Source organism: Hipposideros armiger, unplaced genomic scaffold, assembly GCF_001890085.2.
Source record: "Hipposideros armiger isolate ML-2016 unplaced genomic scaffold, ASM189008v1 scaffold_29, whole genome shotgun sequence".
In the NCBI taxonomy this organism is placed as follows: Eukaryota; Metazoa; Chordata; class Mammalia; order Chiroptera; family Hipposideridae; genus Hipposideros; species Hipposideros armiger.
Genome location: NW_017731379.1, coordinates 3,704,723 through 3,718,054, shown reverse-complemented (window position 1 = coordinate 3,718,054; position 13,332 = coordinate 3,704,723). Strand labels below are relative to the sequence as shown.

General features: G+C 33.6%; 1 protein-coding gene across 3 annotated transcripts in view; it reads right to left on the bottom strand.

Moving 5' to 3' along the window:
• INTS2 (integrator complex subunit 2) overlaps positions 1 to 13,332 on the bottom strand; it is a 45,390-nt gene that overhangs the window by 26,960 nt on the left and 5,098 nt on the right. For all 3 annotated transcript variants that reach the window (XM_019636771.1, XM_019636770.1, XM_019636772.1), the window contains exons 5-13: positions 12,862 to 12,975; positions 12,369 to 12,499; positions 11,796 to 11,969; positions 9,432 to 9,658; positions 7,626 to 7,751; positions 4,614 to 4,685; positions 4,411 to 4,525; positions 2,199 to 2,267; positions 620 to 754 (exon numbers count right to left, since the gene is read on the bottom strand). In XM_019636771.1, the coding sequence (XP_019492316.1) occupies positions 620 to 754; positions 2,199 to 2,267; positions 4,411 to 4,525; positions 4,614 to 4,685; positions 7,626 to 7,751; positions 9,432 to 9,658; positions 11,796 to 11,969; positions 12,369 to 12,499; positions 12,862 to 12,975 (1,163 nt within the window). The remainder of the gene's footprint in view (positions 1 to 619; positions 755 to 2,198; positions 2,268 to 4,410; positions 4,526 to 4,613; positions 4,686 to 7,625; positions 7,752 to 9,431; positions 9,659 to 11,795; positions 11,970 to 12,368; positions 12,500 to 12,861; positions 12,976 to 13,332) is intronic.

The window sequence follows — 13,332 nt, the reverse complement described above, 5'->3', positions numbered from 1 at the left end:
ATATATATATATATATATAAAGGAGAAGACACAATCTAGCTAGAAAATTAACTTCACTAAATCAAAAAAACAAAGATAACTAAAATTGACATATCAATACATATATTGTTCATTGTTCTTCATAAATAAAAGAGCCTACAGAAAAGGTTCAAACAGATATGTTTACCTCCAAGATTCAGCCTTTTCTTTAAGGACCTTTTAATTGTTTGATAGAACCAACTATAAAAAACTGAAAACATATCAATATATGTACAAGTTAGGTGTTGGGTGTCCTTGTGACAAATGCACAAACACTGGTTAAAGATGACTAGCAACTTTCTTAGATTGGTGAATTAGACCAAACTATAGAGAATGGCTATTTCTTTCTAAGGTTTAATGAAATAGTCATATGCTATTATTGAGGATTTAAATGAATTAGTAATATTGTACATTTTGTAAATAAGTTATATTATTTTTAAAATCTAAAATTAAATTCCTAATTACTATAATTATATAAATGACTAGTAACTAGACACATTTCATATACAAAACCAACAGTACAGGCCCTACAAGCTAAAACAGAACTGGGAAAAAAGCATTAAGGTAGGTTGTAGCTTAAAATATAAATGTAAGGTCATACTTTTATTGACACTTTGTGCTTGGTAAAGGAACGACTCCTGAGAAGCTGGTAAATACAATGAATAGGCAAAAATCCAGTGATATTAGCACTCAGGTTGCTGGTGACAGGGACCCGAACTGCATGAGCTGTGACAACCTAAAAGGAAAAAATAGTATTAATACATATAACAGAACCATATACCAAAAATTATTTGGAAAGGAGGATTAACAGGTAAACTGTCAAAGTTAATGCAAGTGTGATCCTTAGGAATGAATGATAAAAACCAATTATTACATGATTTAATTATTTTTGAATGATGAAGTAGCATACATTTAGGAATTTGTAAAGTTCTCTTATTTTTTTTGTTTTTAAACACAGATATGTGGGTGATGGTGCAATAAATTAAAAAATATAAAATTTGGAATCATAAAATCTGGGCTCAATGACTTTGGGTAAGGTCACTTTATCTTCTGAGCCTAGTTTCTTATCTACAAAATGGGACAATACTGTCTTACCTGCCTCAAAAGGTGTTCGTGAGGGGGATCATTTTTTTGAAAAACGTGTGCATTATAAAGTATCACATAAATATAAACGGGAATTTTTATTGTTATTTTCAGTGTGTCATGCACAGACCTCTGTCTTTCAAAGACCCTCCCTCAAAGTTATTTTCCAGTTAGTTCAAATTAAACATGTGAAAAATAACTTATGAGTCTCATATGTGCTATGTTCTATGTGCTCTTATGTGGGAGTGTATGTACATTGAGGGGAGAAATGAGTTTGGTATAGAGATGAGACTATTAATCACCCTAAAAGAAGCAACAATTATGGATTCATGATTTTCAAATATTTCATTTTTTAAGACATATATCTTTTTTATATTCTGAGATTTAAATTGATAAATGAATCTATGAATTAATCCTAAGTTTTAGAATAGTTTCCTTAGCTGAAAAAATAAAATATCCTTAGGATTACCCATGGACAAAAGTGCTGAGGCCAAATAAGAGCATGTAAATACGAGATAAAGAATTCAGACTCTAGCTTATAATCTAGTTAGAAAACACCCTTATAGCTAAAGGTTTAAATAGGTCTCTGGTTTATTTTTAATTCTGACAAATCTAAATGATTACTCCACGGGAGAGCCCCACCATCAATATCTAAGACCATACTCTTAAGTATCTACTCAAAGTTTCCAAAATATGTAAATTTAAAACATGCTTTCGTGGGGGCCAGCCTAGTGGCTCAGTCGGTTAAGAGCTTGCTCAAGAGTGCAAGCTCTGAGCAACAGGGTCGCCGGTTGGATTCCTGGCCTGAGCTGAGCTGTTGCTCAGGTGCCAACAGGTGGCAGGATGGCTCAGCTAAAAAAACCAAAAAAAAAAACCCAAACCATGCTTTCACATGTAGTAAGTAGTTTTAAAAGTAAATTTAATAGGATTATTCTTTATAAATGTTTCAAAGATTAAACTAACATAACCTTTGGAAACTAAAAAGGAATAGAAAAAGATCTTATTATTCTAGTAAAATGATATATACAAGTTTTCCCCCAAAGAATATTGTAAAAGAAACTTAAAGAAGTACCTAAGAATACAGTTAAAAGAAGTACCTGCTCAGTAAAAATTTCCTGTGTGAAGATAGTCTTCATCCGGCTCAAGGAGCTTGGCTTAATTACAATCTAAAACAACCAAAAGAATTCCAACAGCATGTGAAAATATGTGAAGCACAATTTTCTCTGGTAATTACCTAAAATAACTGTGATATATAAAATTAATGTTGAAATACTCTACTTCAGAAGTGGCTTCTCAAACCCAACATTAAAGTGTGTTTTTCCTCAGAAAATGAACCAACATATAAAAGTACTTAGTAAATACTATTACTGGCATTTCAAGTTAGTGGGAAGATGTGGATTATTTAATAAAAGGAGGTGGGACAGCTACCTTTCTGGGCAACATATATGTAGTAAGTCCTCAGGTTCTGCGACTTCAAGCGAAATAACTTATAATGAAAACAATTTTACCATAGGCTAATTGATATAAACAAGAGTTAGGTTCTTACGGCATCTCCTCAATATTATAACGAAATGATGTTAAACAAAACAAAGTTATTCAAGGACCTACTGTATATGTATTTGCACACATGACACCATACCCCAAATAAACTACAAATGTATTGAACATTTAAGTGTAAAACATATAAAACATGAAGCCACAAAAACACTACAAGAAAATATAGGTGGTCATTTCTATAAACCTGAGGAAAGAAAAACATTTCTAAGCATAACAGCAAAGTTAAGAACCACAAAAGAAATACTTAATACACTACACATAAAAAAAATAATTTCCACATGGCAAAACAACTGGGAAAAATAAACTGCAACATATTGTACTTCTCCACTTTTAAAGACACTAAGGATTATAAGGTACATTGATGAAAATTTAATAGCTTTTCAAGAAAAAGGGGGAAACACTACCAATTAACATTACACATAACTGTAAGATGAATCATCCTAATTCAATATTGGGTAAAATACATGTCTTGAAATAGATGAAATATGACATATAAGGCATAATGGCATATCATTTATATATAAAGGGACCCTTATATACCAGGGGTGCCAAAAAATGTATACAATTGGACACTTTGGTCAATGTTGCTCAAGCAGTGGTTCACCGTAACCAAATGTGTCTGGACGCTGATGGTAACCACTTTGAGCATCTCTTGTAAATGCAGAAGTAAAACATGACTTATATTCATCTTTTGTTATCGGTATATATTGAACATTACAATTTTAATACAGCTTTCCTTTCTTAAAATGTGTATACATTTTTTTGGCAACCCCTGTACTCTATATACGGATGATATGAATCAGTGAAAGGAAGACTAAATCAATAAAAATCCCCATAGCAAAACCAGGACATTGATAAGCCTTCACAAAAAAAAGAAACCAGATAAAACATATAAATTTTAAGAACTACCAGGGAAACCCACTATAAACTATGACTACAAAAAAAATAAATAAAAACCAGTTTCATTAGTAATAGAAGAAATGCAAAATAAGTGACACGATTTTCATCAATCAAATTTGCAAAGATTAAAAAGAATGACAATGCCCAGTGATAGGGAAATTATAGAAAAATAGGGTACTCTCATTCACTAATGAGAACAGTTAAACTGGTATGGTCTTTCTGGAAGACAATCTGGCAATTAAACACCTTATCCTCATACTCTTTTACTTAGTAACTGCCTCCTAGAACTTTATGCTAAAGAAATAATCCAAAAAGCATTTGAAGCATGTGTGAATGCCTGTGGGTGTATTTAAATGAGGTTTTTCATCTAAGCATTATTCCCAAATTGCAAAATCTACATGGTAAATAAGAAAAGATCCATTAAGAAAGTCATGATTGGTCCATATGAGGGACTACTACAGAGCCATTGAAAATGATATTGTATTAGAATATTTACTGATATGACAAAATGTTCATCCTATATTGTTAAGTTCTTTAAAATTACAAAATATGTATATCAATTTAAAGAAAGAACAGACACCAGAATGTTAACAGTAGTATATTTTATATCTCTGAACAAAGGAATTATATTTTCCCTTCTTTTCTGTTTTCTGAGCTTTTTATATTGAACATCTAATATTCTTGTAAATAAATGTTTTCATAACGTAGTTTTTTTTAAGAGCGCCTGATAACATTTCAAACTATTAAACAACTAAGATAACTTCAAAATGAAAACAATCTATTTACTTTACACTACAGGAAAATGCCCAACTTAGAAACACCTTCTTTAGAAAGACGATAAAAGAAAATTACCTTCATCCCCAAAGTGGAACAGACCAAGTCAATGATAGCACTAAGCTGGTTGCTATGAAAGTACATAGCGACCAATAATAACATCTCCCCAAAAGAAGCAGAGACACCTGAAGTACTGTTGAAACAGAAAAGAAAATATGAATTTCCAAACAGAGGAGAAGAAAAATTTACTCAGCTAACTGAAACAAATGAAGTCATCTTACCTCTCAAAATAAGCTTCTTCTTTTATCATCCAACTTAGCCACACTACCATTAGCTGCTCCTGTTCAGGTGTACTATATAAAACATACCAGAATGTCACGGATTTAAATCAGATATACTAGCATAAGAATAAGAAAACATTCTGAAATGATTTTGGTAGAAATCATTTTTTCCTTCCCTATTTTGAAATATCAATTCAAATTGTTTGTTGAATTGGCCATTAATTGCTATTGAGATCATCAAAAAGTCACGAACTGAGTACTAATACAGTAACAACGTAGTCCATCTTTTACCTGGAAAATGCAATTTAATTTATAGAGACATTCGGAGAAGCACTCAAAATTGTAGAGAAATAAGTGATCACTACTCAAAAAGAAAGAAAGAAAAAAGAAATAGAAAAAAGAGACAGCACAGATCAGATATGAAAAATGGTTATAAAATATGCCAAAAATGACTTTTTAAATAGGAATTCCTAGATTTAGATTGAAAGGTACAAGTTAACTTTGACTTCTAAAAATAATTTTCATTGATCTCCTTCTACTTCGTTGCAGTGTAAATGGGCAAAACAAAAGCAACTGAAATGCCTGCTACCCCAAGATAAGAAAATTTAAAAAGTCACTCTCAGCCATACCTAAATCATTCTACAGTGTTATGCAATAGAAAAATTACAGCCTTTAGAGTCTGCCAGACCTGAGTGGGAATCTTATCTCTGCTAATTACTGGTAATGTGACCCTGAACAAGAAATTTAAATAATCATTCTGAACTTTAGCTCTCCTTCCTATAAAATAAGGATTAAAAATACCCATCTTAGAAGTAATGAGGTTTAGAAATTACTTCAGGTAAAGAGAAAAGAAAGCACTTTATGCCATGTGCCTAATTTCATACCCTCCTGAAACTCCAAAAGACATTAAACGGATTTTTGTAAAAGGCATAAATGCACAGGATAATGAGAGAAAACAACAGAAAATACTGTATGCTACACCATATACAGATGAGTAATAACTGACTTAGCAGACCCAAGAAAGCAAAATACTAAACTGACAGGAAAAAAAACCAACCACTCTAAACCACAGAATCCCCAAAGGGCTAAAGGCAAATGAAAAACAAAAAACAAAGACACAAACTAATTATTAATGCAAAAAACAAGTTTTGCAGAAGAAAAGTAAATGGTTGTGCTCCCATAGTGTAATATAAACAACTATATTTTGGTCAAAGCAAAATTATAATATAATTGTTCTAGGAGAATGGCAAGATGGGAAGGATATGCAGATGTGTTGGGACAGAGAGAAAACAAAGAACTAATTCCTCATCTTTTATAGTGGGAAGTCAACAAGTACTCATGAAATTGAAAAGTCAAGAGATAGCAAATACAAACATGTCATTTAAAGATGTGGTAGCAAAAAACAAAAGAATCAGCTAAAAGAACTAAAGAAGTTACCTCTAGGGAAGGGGAAATGAGGAGGGGAGTAAGGACTGCTATTTGCCCTAATAAATCTTGAGAACTATTTTGACTCCTTTAAAACAATGTGTATATGAAACTTTATAAATTAAATGACTTGCATACAGTAGGTGATACTGATAACCTTTTACTAAAAGATAATACCACTGTCCATGCCTAGACCAATTTTTGTGTAAGAGCCTAATTAATGCTATACATGTGTTTTAATAAATAAATAAGAGCAGGCTTCCAGTCAAGATAGTGGAATAGGTAAATACTATGCTCTCCTCTTCCCACAACTACATCAAAATTACAACTAAATTACAAAACCACCACCCTTGAGAACCACCTGAAGACTAGCCGAACAGAACTCCTATTACTACAAAGGTGAAAAGGCAAAAGCAGGATAACCATGTCTAATTACAACAGTAAATTAAGGGATACACACACACACACACACACACACACACACACACACACACACACACACACCCCCAAGGAATTAAATAATGATAAAAACACAAACATGGAAGGAGTGAGTAAAAATGGTAGTGATTATAGAATGTGTTTGCACTTAAGTGACCAAGTTAAAATAGACTGCTATAAACATAGCTTAGTGTAATATATATGAAACACATGGTAACCACAAACCAAAAAATACACAAGAGATAATACAAGAAATAGAGTAAGGAATCCAAACATGACACTACAGAGTTAACAATATACAAGAGAAGAGAGCAAAAGAATAAGGAACAGAAACTATAAAAACAATCAGTAAACAATAAAATGGCAATACATACATACCTATCAATAATTACTTTAAATTCAAATGGAATTAAATGCGCTAATCAAAAGACAAATGGATAGGGCTGACCGAGTGGCTCAGCTGGTTAAGAGATCGCTCAAGAGTTTGAGCTCTGAGCAATAACGGTTCGATTCCCAGCCAGAGCTGAGCAGCCGCTGAGCTGCCAACAGGTGGCAGGATGACTCAGCTTTAAGAAAAAAAAAAAAAAGACAAATGGATAAAGAAGTGGTACATATATAATGGAATAATTACTAGGCCATAAAAAAAAATAAAGTCTTACCATTTGCAACAACATGGATGGACCTAGAGGGTATTTTGTTAAGTAAATAGGTCGAACAGAGAAAAACAAATTGCATGTGATTTCACTTACATGTGGAATCTAACAAATAAAATAAAGGAACAAGCAAAAGAAGCAAACTCATAGATACAGAGAACAAACTGATGGTTGCCAGATCGGAGAGAGGTTGGGGGGCTGAGTGAAAAAGATGAAGAGATTAAGTACAAATTGGCAGTTACAAACGAGTCATGGGGATGTCAAGTACAACTTATGGAATATAGTCAATAATATTGTAATAACTATACATGATGTCAGGTAAATGCAAGACTTATTGGGAGAATCATTTTGTAAATGATATAGATGTCTAACCGCTATGCTGTATACCTGAAACTAATACCATATTGAATGTCAACTGTAATTGAAAAATTTTTAATTAGAAATAAACAGACAAAAGCAGACCTTGAGAAATAGAGCAACTTATACAGTAAGGTACCTGACAAGTGTAGAAAAGGCCAGCAGCATACAAAAGGAAAGTGAAACAAAGCGAACCCCAGCTGGCGTAGCAGGAGGACGGCTGGTCATCAACTGCAGTAACTGTTCAGCTTCTTCCTCAGTTGGTCTAAAAAAGGAATACATTATTAGGCTTTACTTTTTCAGTTGAGGAAGGGAGAAAGAAAAGGAACTTCCCAACAGTTAAACCTTTCAGATACAAATTTTGAGCTTTATAATAATACCTCGCTATTTATAACAACTTTAACATCTTTAGTTGTCAAAAGCAAAACTTGCATTTATGAGTGTTTTTCCTCAGACACAAATACAAGCAGTCTTCACTTTGCACGATAGTGTGGAAGCTTAAAAATACCATACACGCTGAAATGCTGAAATTATGCATCTCAATCTTAAAAATCAATAGGAAAAATTACAACTGTTCCATGACCCTTAAATTTTTTTGTCAAAACATTAAAAACTCTGTCAGTTTACAATGCATAGAGAAATGAAAATAATATAACTAATATTTATACAGCACTCTATAATTGAAAATATTAGAATCATTGGGAATTAAAGTGTTTTCTTTATAAAAATATTTTCGAGGAGTTTGAACAGCATTTGCTTTACTCTCATTGTGTAACTTATAATACAGAGTGAGCATCTTCTCTAAGCCTTGATGAACTGTCATGCCACCTTCTAAGTGTGGATCAGCTACCACCATTTTATTCTTTGTAGTTTTTCAGTCATGAAATATCTGCGAGTTCCTTTAATGTGAAGATTTTTGCCAGTATCATTTCCTCTGGGACTTACTCATCCTTTTTGTCACAATGGCTTTCCTCAGTTACGTTAAGTTCTCCTTCAATATGTTCTTCGGGCTACATATCTAGGGTCTCTCAAATGGCAGCTGTGTCAACATTCTCACCATCAGCTATTTCTTCCATTTACATTTGGTTCAAATGTTATTTCCAGCATTACCACAATTTGTTTCTTTGCTACACTTACTTTCATCTTTATTGGCAAATTCCCTCTTTCAATTATCTATTTTTATAAAATGTTACATGGATTTGTCACTGAGAGACAAGGTGACAAATACAACTACCCACTTTGCTGTCTGTTAATAAACTGAGTAATAGATGTGCAGTGACCAGTCACTGAGTCTTTAAAAGAAATGATGCAATTGGCCACTGATCGTGACGTGTACCTCTTATTTATACAGTGATCTGTGGCTTGAAGAGTGCTCAGCAAAGTTGGTATCTTGGTTAATGTATCATGGTAACTGACAATATTAGATGTTATTTAACTGAACAGTGTTAACTGAAATACACATGTATTAAAGACATGCAAAGTGAGGACTGTAAGTATAATAGCTGAGGACATTGTTCAAAGAATGTAGTCAGTGACTAAATAAGAAACCCTGTACTTAATAATCATATCGTATCAATTTTAACCCATTTATGATCTCAGTTGTAACAGAAAACGTAGGCGAGATTTACTTCAACTAGATGCATGGGCTAGGTAAAGGACCACTCACAGATCACTAATAATACTCATGTCAAGCTGTGGTGAAGTCATGGTTTCTTCAACTGCTTTAGCCCCGCCCATATTTACAATCAGACCAAAAGTAGATGGATACGTCCCAGCTGGGGATGTTTTGCCTTAGGTCTTAATTCTTGATATTACAGACCAGACCACTACCTAAACCCAAAAGAAAACCCAAATCCTCAGAATAAAAGACCTTTAGCTCACTTTCTTGGGGTTAGAAACAAGAAAGTAAAATGATAAAAAGGTAAAATATCAAATTATTGAATACTTGAGTCCAGCGATCCCCATCAAAGCACAGTACAGACGTAAGAGTGCACTGGCTTTCACAACATGCTCTTCTTTCAGCCCCGAATACACAGACACATTGGGCTCCATCTCCACATCAGCTTCCTCCACAATGCGGGTACTTCTTACTGTGGGAAGAATGCCCATCAACTCCAGAAGAAGCTGCCTTCTCATTTGCCAAAGGACAGAACTACTGGTCTCTCTTTTTCTCTGTAAGAACATGATTCACAAAAGGAAGGAAGCATGGAGCACTTACTAAGTCAAAAGGATGCTCAAACAAAGCTCCCTAGTTAAACACTTGAAATTGACCCATTTAAGGAGGCTGTCATAACTGCAGAATCTCATTTTAACCAACTGAGCAAACACAAAATTCACTGGTTCATTTTAAGAATACTCTACTCAGCCTAATTTAAATGGTTGTACAGAAAATACTAAATTAATGACAATTTGAATGGTAAAATATCGTTTAGACGGTACAATATATATTCAAATATATAACGACTGATAGAGTCATATGTGGCATAGTAGAAAGTGCTTAGATTCTGGAAACACAAGATCTTGGATTTAAACAACAGCTCTACTATTGAGTACATACTTTTAGGTATATTAATTAGTTAACCTCTCTGAACCCCAATTTCCTTAATGACAAGGAAATGAATATTTTATTAATAATATATAACTCCCAGGGCTGTTGTAAATCAGGAGTTTATAAGTATATCACCTCCACAGTTCTTTAGGCAGGGATAACGTCTTATTCATCTCTTACTTGGCAGGACCTAACATTGTGCCTGACATTCATTCAGCAAGCATTCAATGTCTGTTAAACCAATGAATGAATGAACAAAGATAGTACATATGAAAGTAGTCCCAAATTATAAAAGACTAGACAAATGCTAGTTATTATTTTTAGCATATTTCCAAGTAAAATATGATACACTTGTTTTAATAATAGGTTCAAATAAGAAAATGCATTGCACACAAAGGATAATTAAATAAATACAAGATGAGCATGCCAAGTGTTTAGCACAGTGCCTGACATATAGAAGGTATACACTAAATGTTATCTTCCTTTTTAAAAAGCAAAGTTTAAAATTAGTTTTCAAATGGGCTAGAAATAGAGTAGAACTTGGATACAGAAAAGCTGGTGGGGATCTAAGGCTGGAGGATCTAAGAACAACACATGCTACTACCATCTAGTTTATTGATCTCAACGAGTTAAAAATCAGTCTGCATTAGTTCCTTCAGAGGGACTCAATTTACAGAACTACCATTAAATGTTTTTTGAAAAAGTAAAATATTTTGCAAATTAAAAACTGTTGCAAAATATAATACATATTCATCAATAGATGAAAGGATACATAAATAAAATGTGGTATATACATACAATGGAATATTATTCAGCCTTAAAAAGGAAGGGAATTATGATACCTGCTACACCATGAATAAACATTGAGGACATTAGGCTAAATGAAATAACCCGGTCACAATATTGTATGAGTCCACTTATATTATGTACCTAGAGACAAAATGTGGGTTGCCAGAGGTTGGAGGGAGGGGGGAACAGGGACTTATCGTTTAATGGGTACAGAGTTTCTGTTTGGGACGATGAAAAAGTTCTAGAGATGGATGGTGATGATGGTTGCACAACATTGTGAATGTATTTAATAACACTGAAATGTACACTTAAAAATGATTAAAATGGTAAATTTTATGTTATGTATATTTTACAATAAAAAATATATATATAAAAATTACAGACTATAATAACAACTTATTTGATGACCTAATACAGTTTTCACAAGTCTGACCTAAAACACTGGAGAACCCCAAAACACTTTCAAGAGGTCTAGAAGGTCAAAAATATTTCCTTAATAACACTAAGACATATTGGCCTTTTTTACTCTCATTTTCTCACAAGAGTACAGTGCAGTTTTCCAAAAACTTCTATTAAGCCAGACATGAAAGAGATTTGCAAATATGTAAAACAATACCACTCTTCTCACTAACGATTTTTTTATTTTATTTTGGAAAATACAGCTATTTTTCATTAAAAAAAAAATGTTATGTTCACATTTAATGGGTTTTTATTGTTATTTTAAGTGAATCAAGTAAATATTTCAAGTATTTCAGCTTTCATTTCTAATATGGTAAATACCAATAAATAAAAGCACATAAACCAAAGCTCTTTGGTAGCCTCAATGATTTTTTTTTTTAATGTTAGGAGGTCCTGAGGCTCAGAAATTTGAGAACCACTGGTCTAATGACATCATTCTAAACGTATTTGTTCCCCTTTTACTGACTGCCAAAATATCCTGATTCTTAGCCAATACAGATATTTATCCCTCACCTGCTGTCCATTTCGGATGAAAGTTCCAAACCAAGTCCGGACTTTTGCATTTGTTCCAAGAAGCAAACCACTAACAAAACAAACCAAGTCACTCACTCCATCTTCACTGACTTCATTTTTAGTATGATCCAATGTCAAAGCTACTCCAAGGCCTGGCAGGTGACATTCTTCCACCTAACACAACAAACAAAAGAAATTGAACTCAATATCGTAAGGAAAAGGGTCAAGAAGCTTCAGAATCTAACGCCTCCAAAGTTTAGAGGAAGGCCTATCACAAAACACAAAAACCCAGAGGGAGGTGTAATACATCCCATATATAATTATAGTTCTCTACAAGATTCTAAAACCGTCTTGAAAAAAGTTCCTGGTCCTTATAAAGGCTTTTGTCTCAAAAAACAAAAACAAACAAACAAAAAAACAATCAGGGTGGGCCGAGTTGCTCAGTTGATTAAGAGCTCACTCAAGAGTGTGAGCTCTGAGCAACAGTGGTTCGATTCCCAGCCCAAGCTGAGCTGCCAACAGGAGGCAGGATGGCTCAGCTAAAAACAAACAAACAAAAATACAATCTCTTACCACCATGCCTCGGACCTTGAGGGCCTGAGAAGGATTCATTTTACATAAGAAGCGTAAGGCATCTGTCCTGCGCCTTCCTCCAAGACTTTCTTCATCTTGTCGTTCTCCATTTTTTATCAGGCCCCTGCAAACTGAACATTGAATAGTCTCTATTACTTTAAGCTTTGTAAGTAAAATGGCTTCTCTTTGCTCTTTGACCATATGGATTATATTCCAGTTCTTTGGTATTTTTTGCTGTCCTATTATAGCACTGGTGACCAATGGCCAAAAGAAAAAAAAAATTTTTTTTTTCCTGCTACATACTCATGGAACTTAAATTTGTAATCTCAAAATATTTTTGAAATCTCTAAACTCAATATTTCTACAATTAATACTAATAAACTTTCAAAGGACAAATCTCAAAACCCCATAAATGTTACTTCTTAGCTCAAAAATAGGTCCAGTACATGACCAAGTAAATCTCTTCAATATCCCATTTTAAAAATATATTTACCTTCATTGAAACTATCAGGAACATTGGCCACCAACAGACACAAGAACCAGGCACCATTTCTAACATGGAGCAAGGCTTCAGCTACATCAACTATAGGAAGCAGGGAGGGGAGTTCTATAAAAAAACAAAGTCAACGTTACTACTATGGAGTGGTACTTCACTGTATTATACATTAGTCTCTTGACATTGCACCGATGTCATTTAAAAACAATTCAATTAAGGCACTTTCTTTCATAGTCTAGAGCTGAATTGTCCAATAGGACAGCCACCAGTCACATGTGGCTATTTAAATTTAAATGGAATTAAAATTAGTTCAGTTCCTCAGTCACATTAGCCACATTTCAAGTAACCAATAAACATGTGTGGCTAGCAGCGGTTCTCAACTTGTGGGTCGTGACCCCTATGGGGGTTGAACGACCCTTTCACAGGGGTCGCCTAAGACCATCGGAAAACAAAAAGATATTTACATTA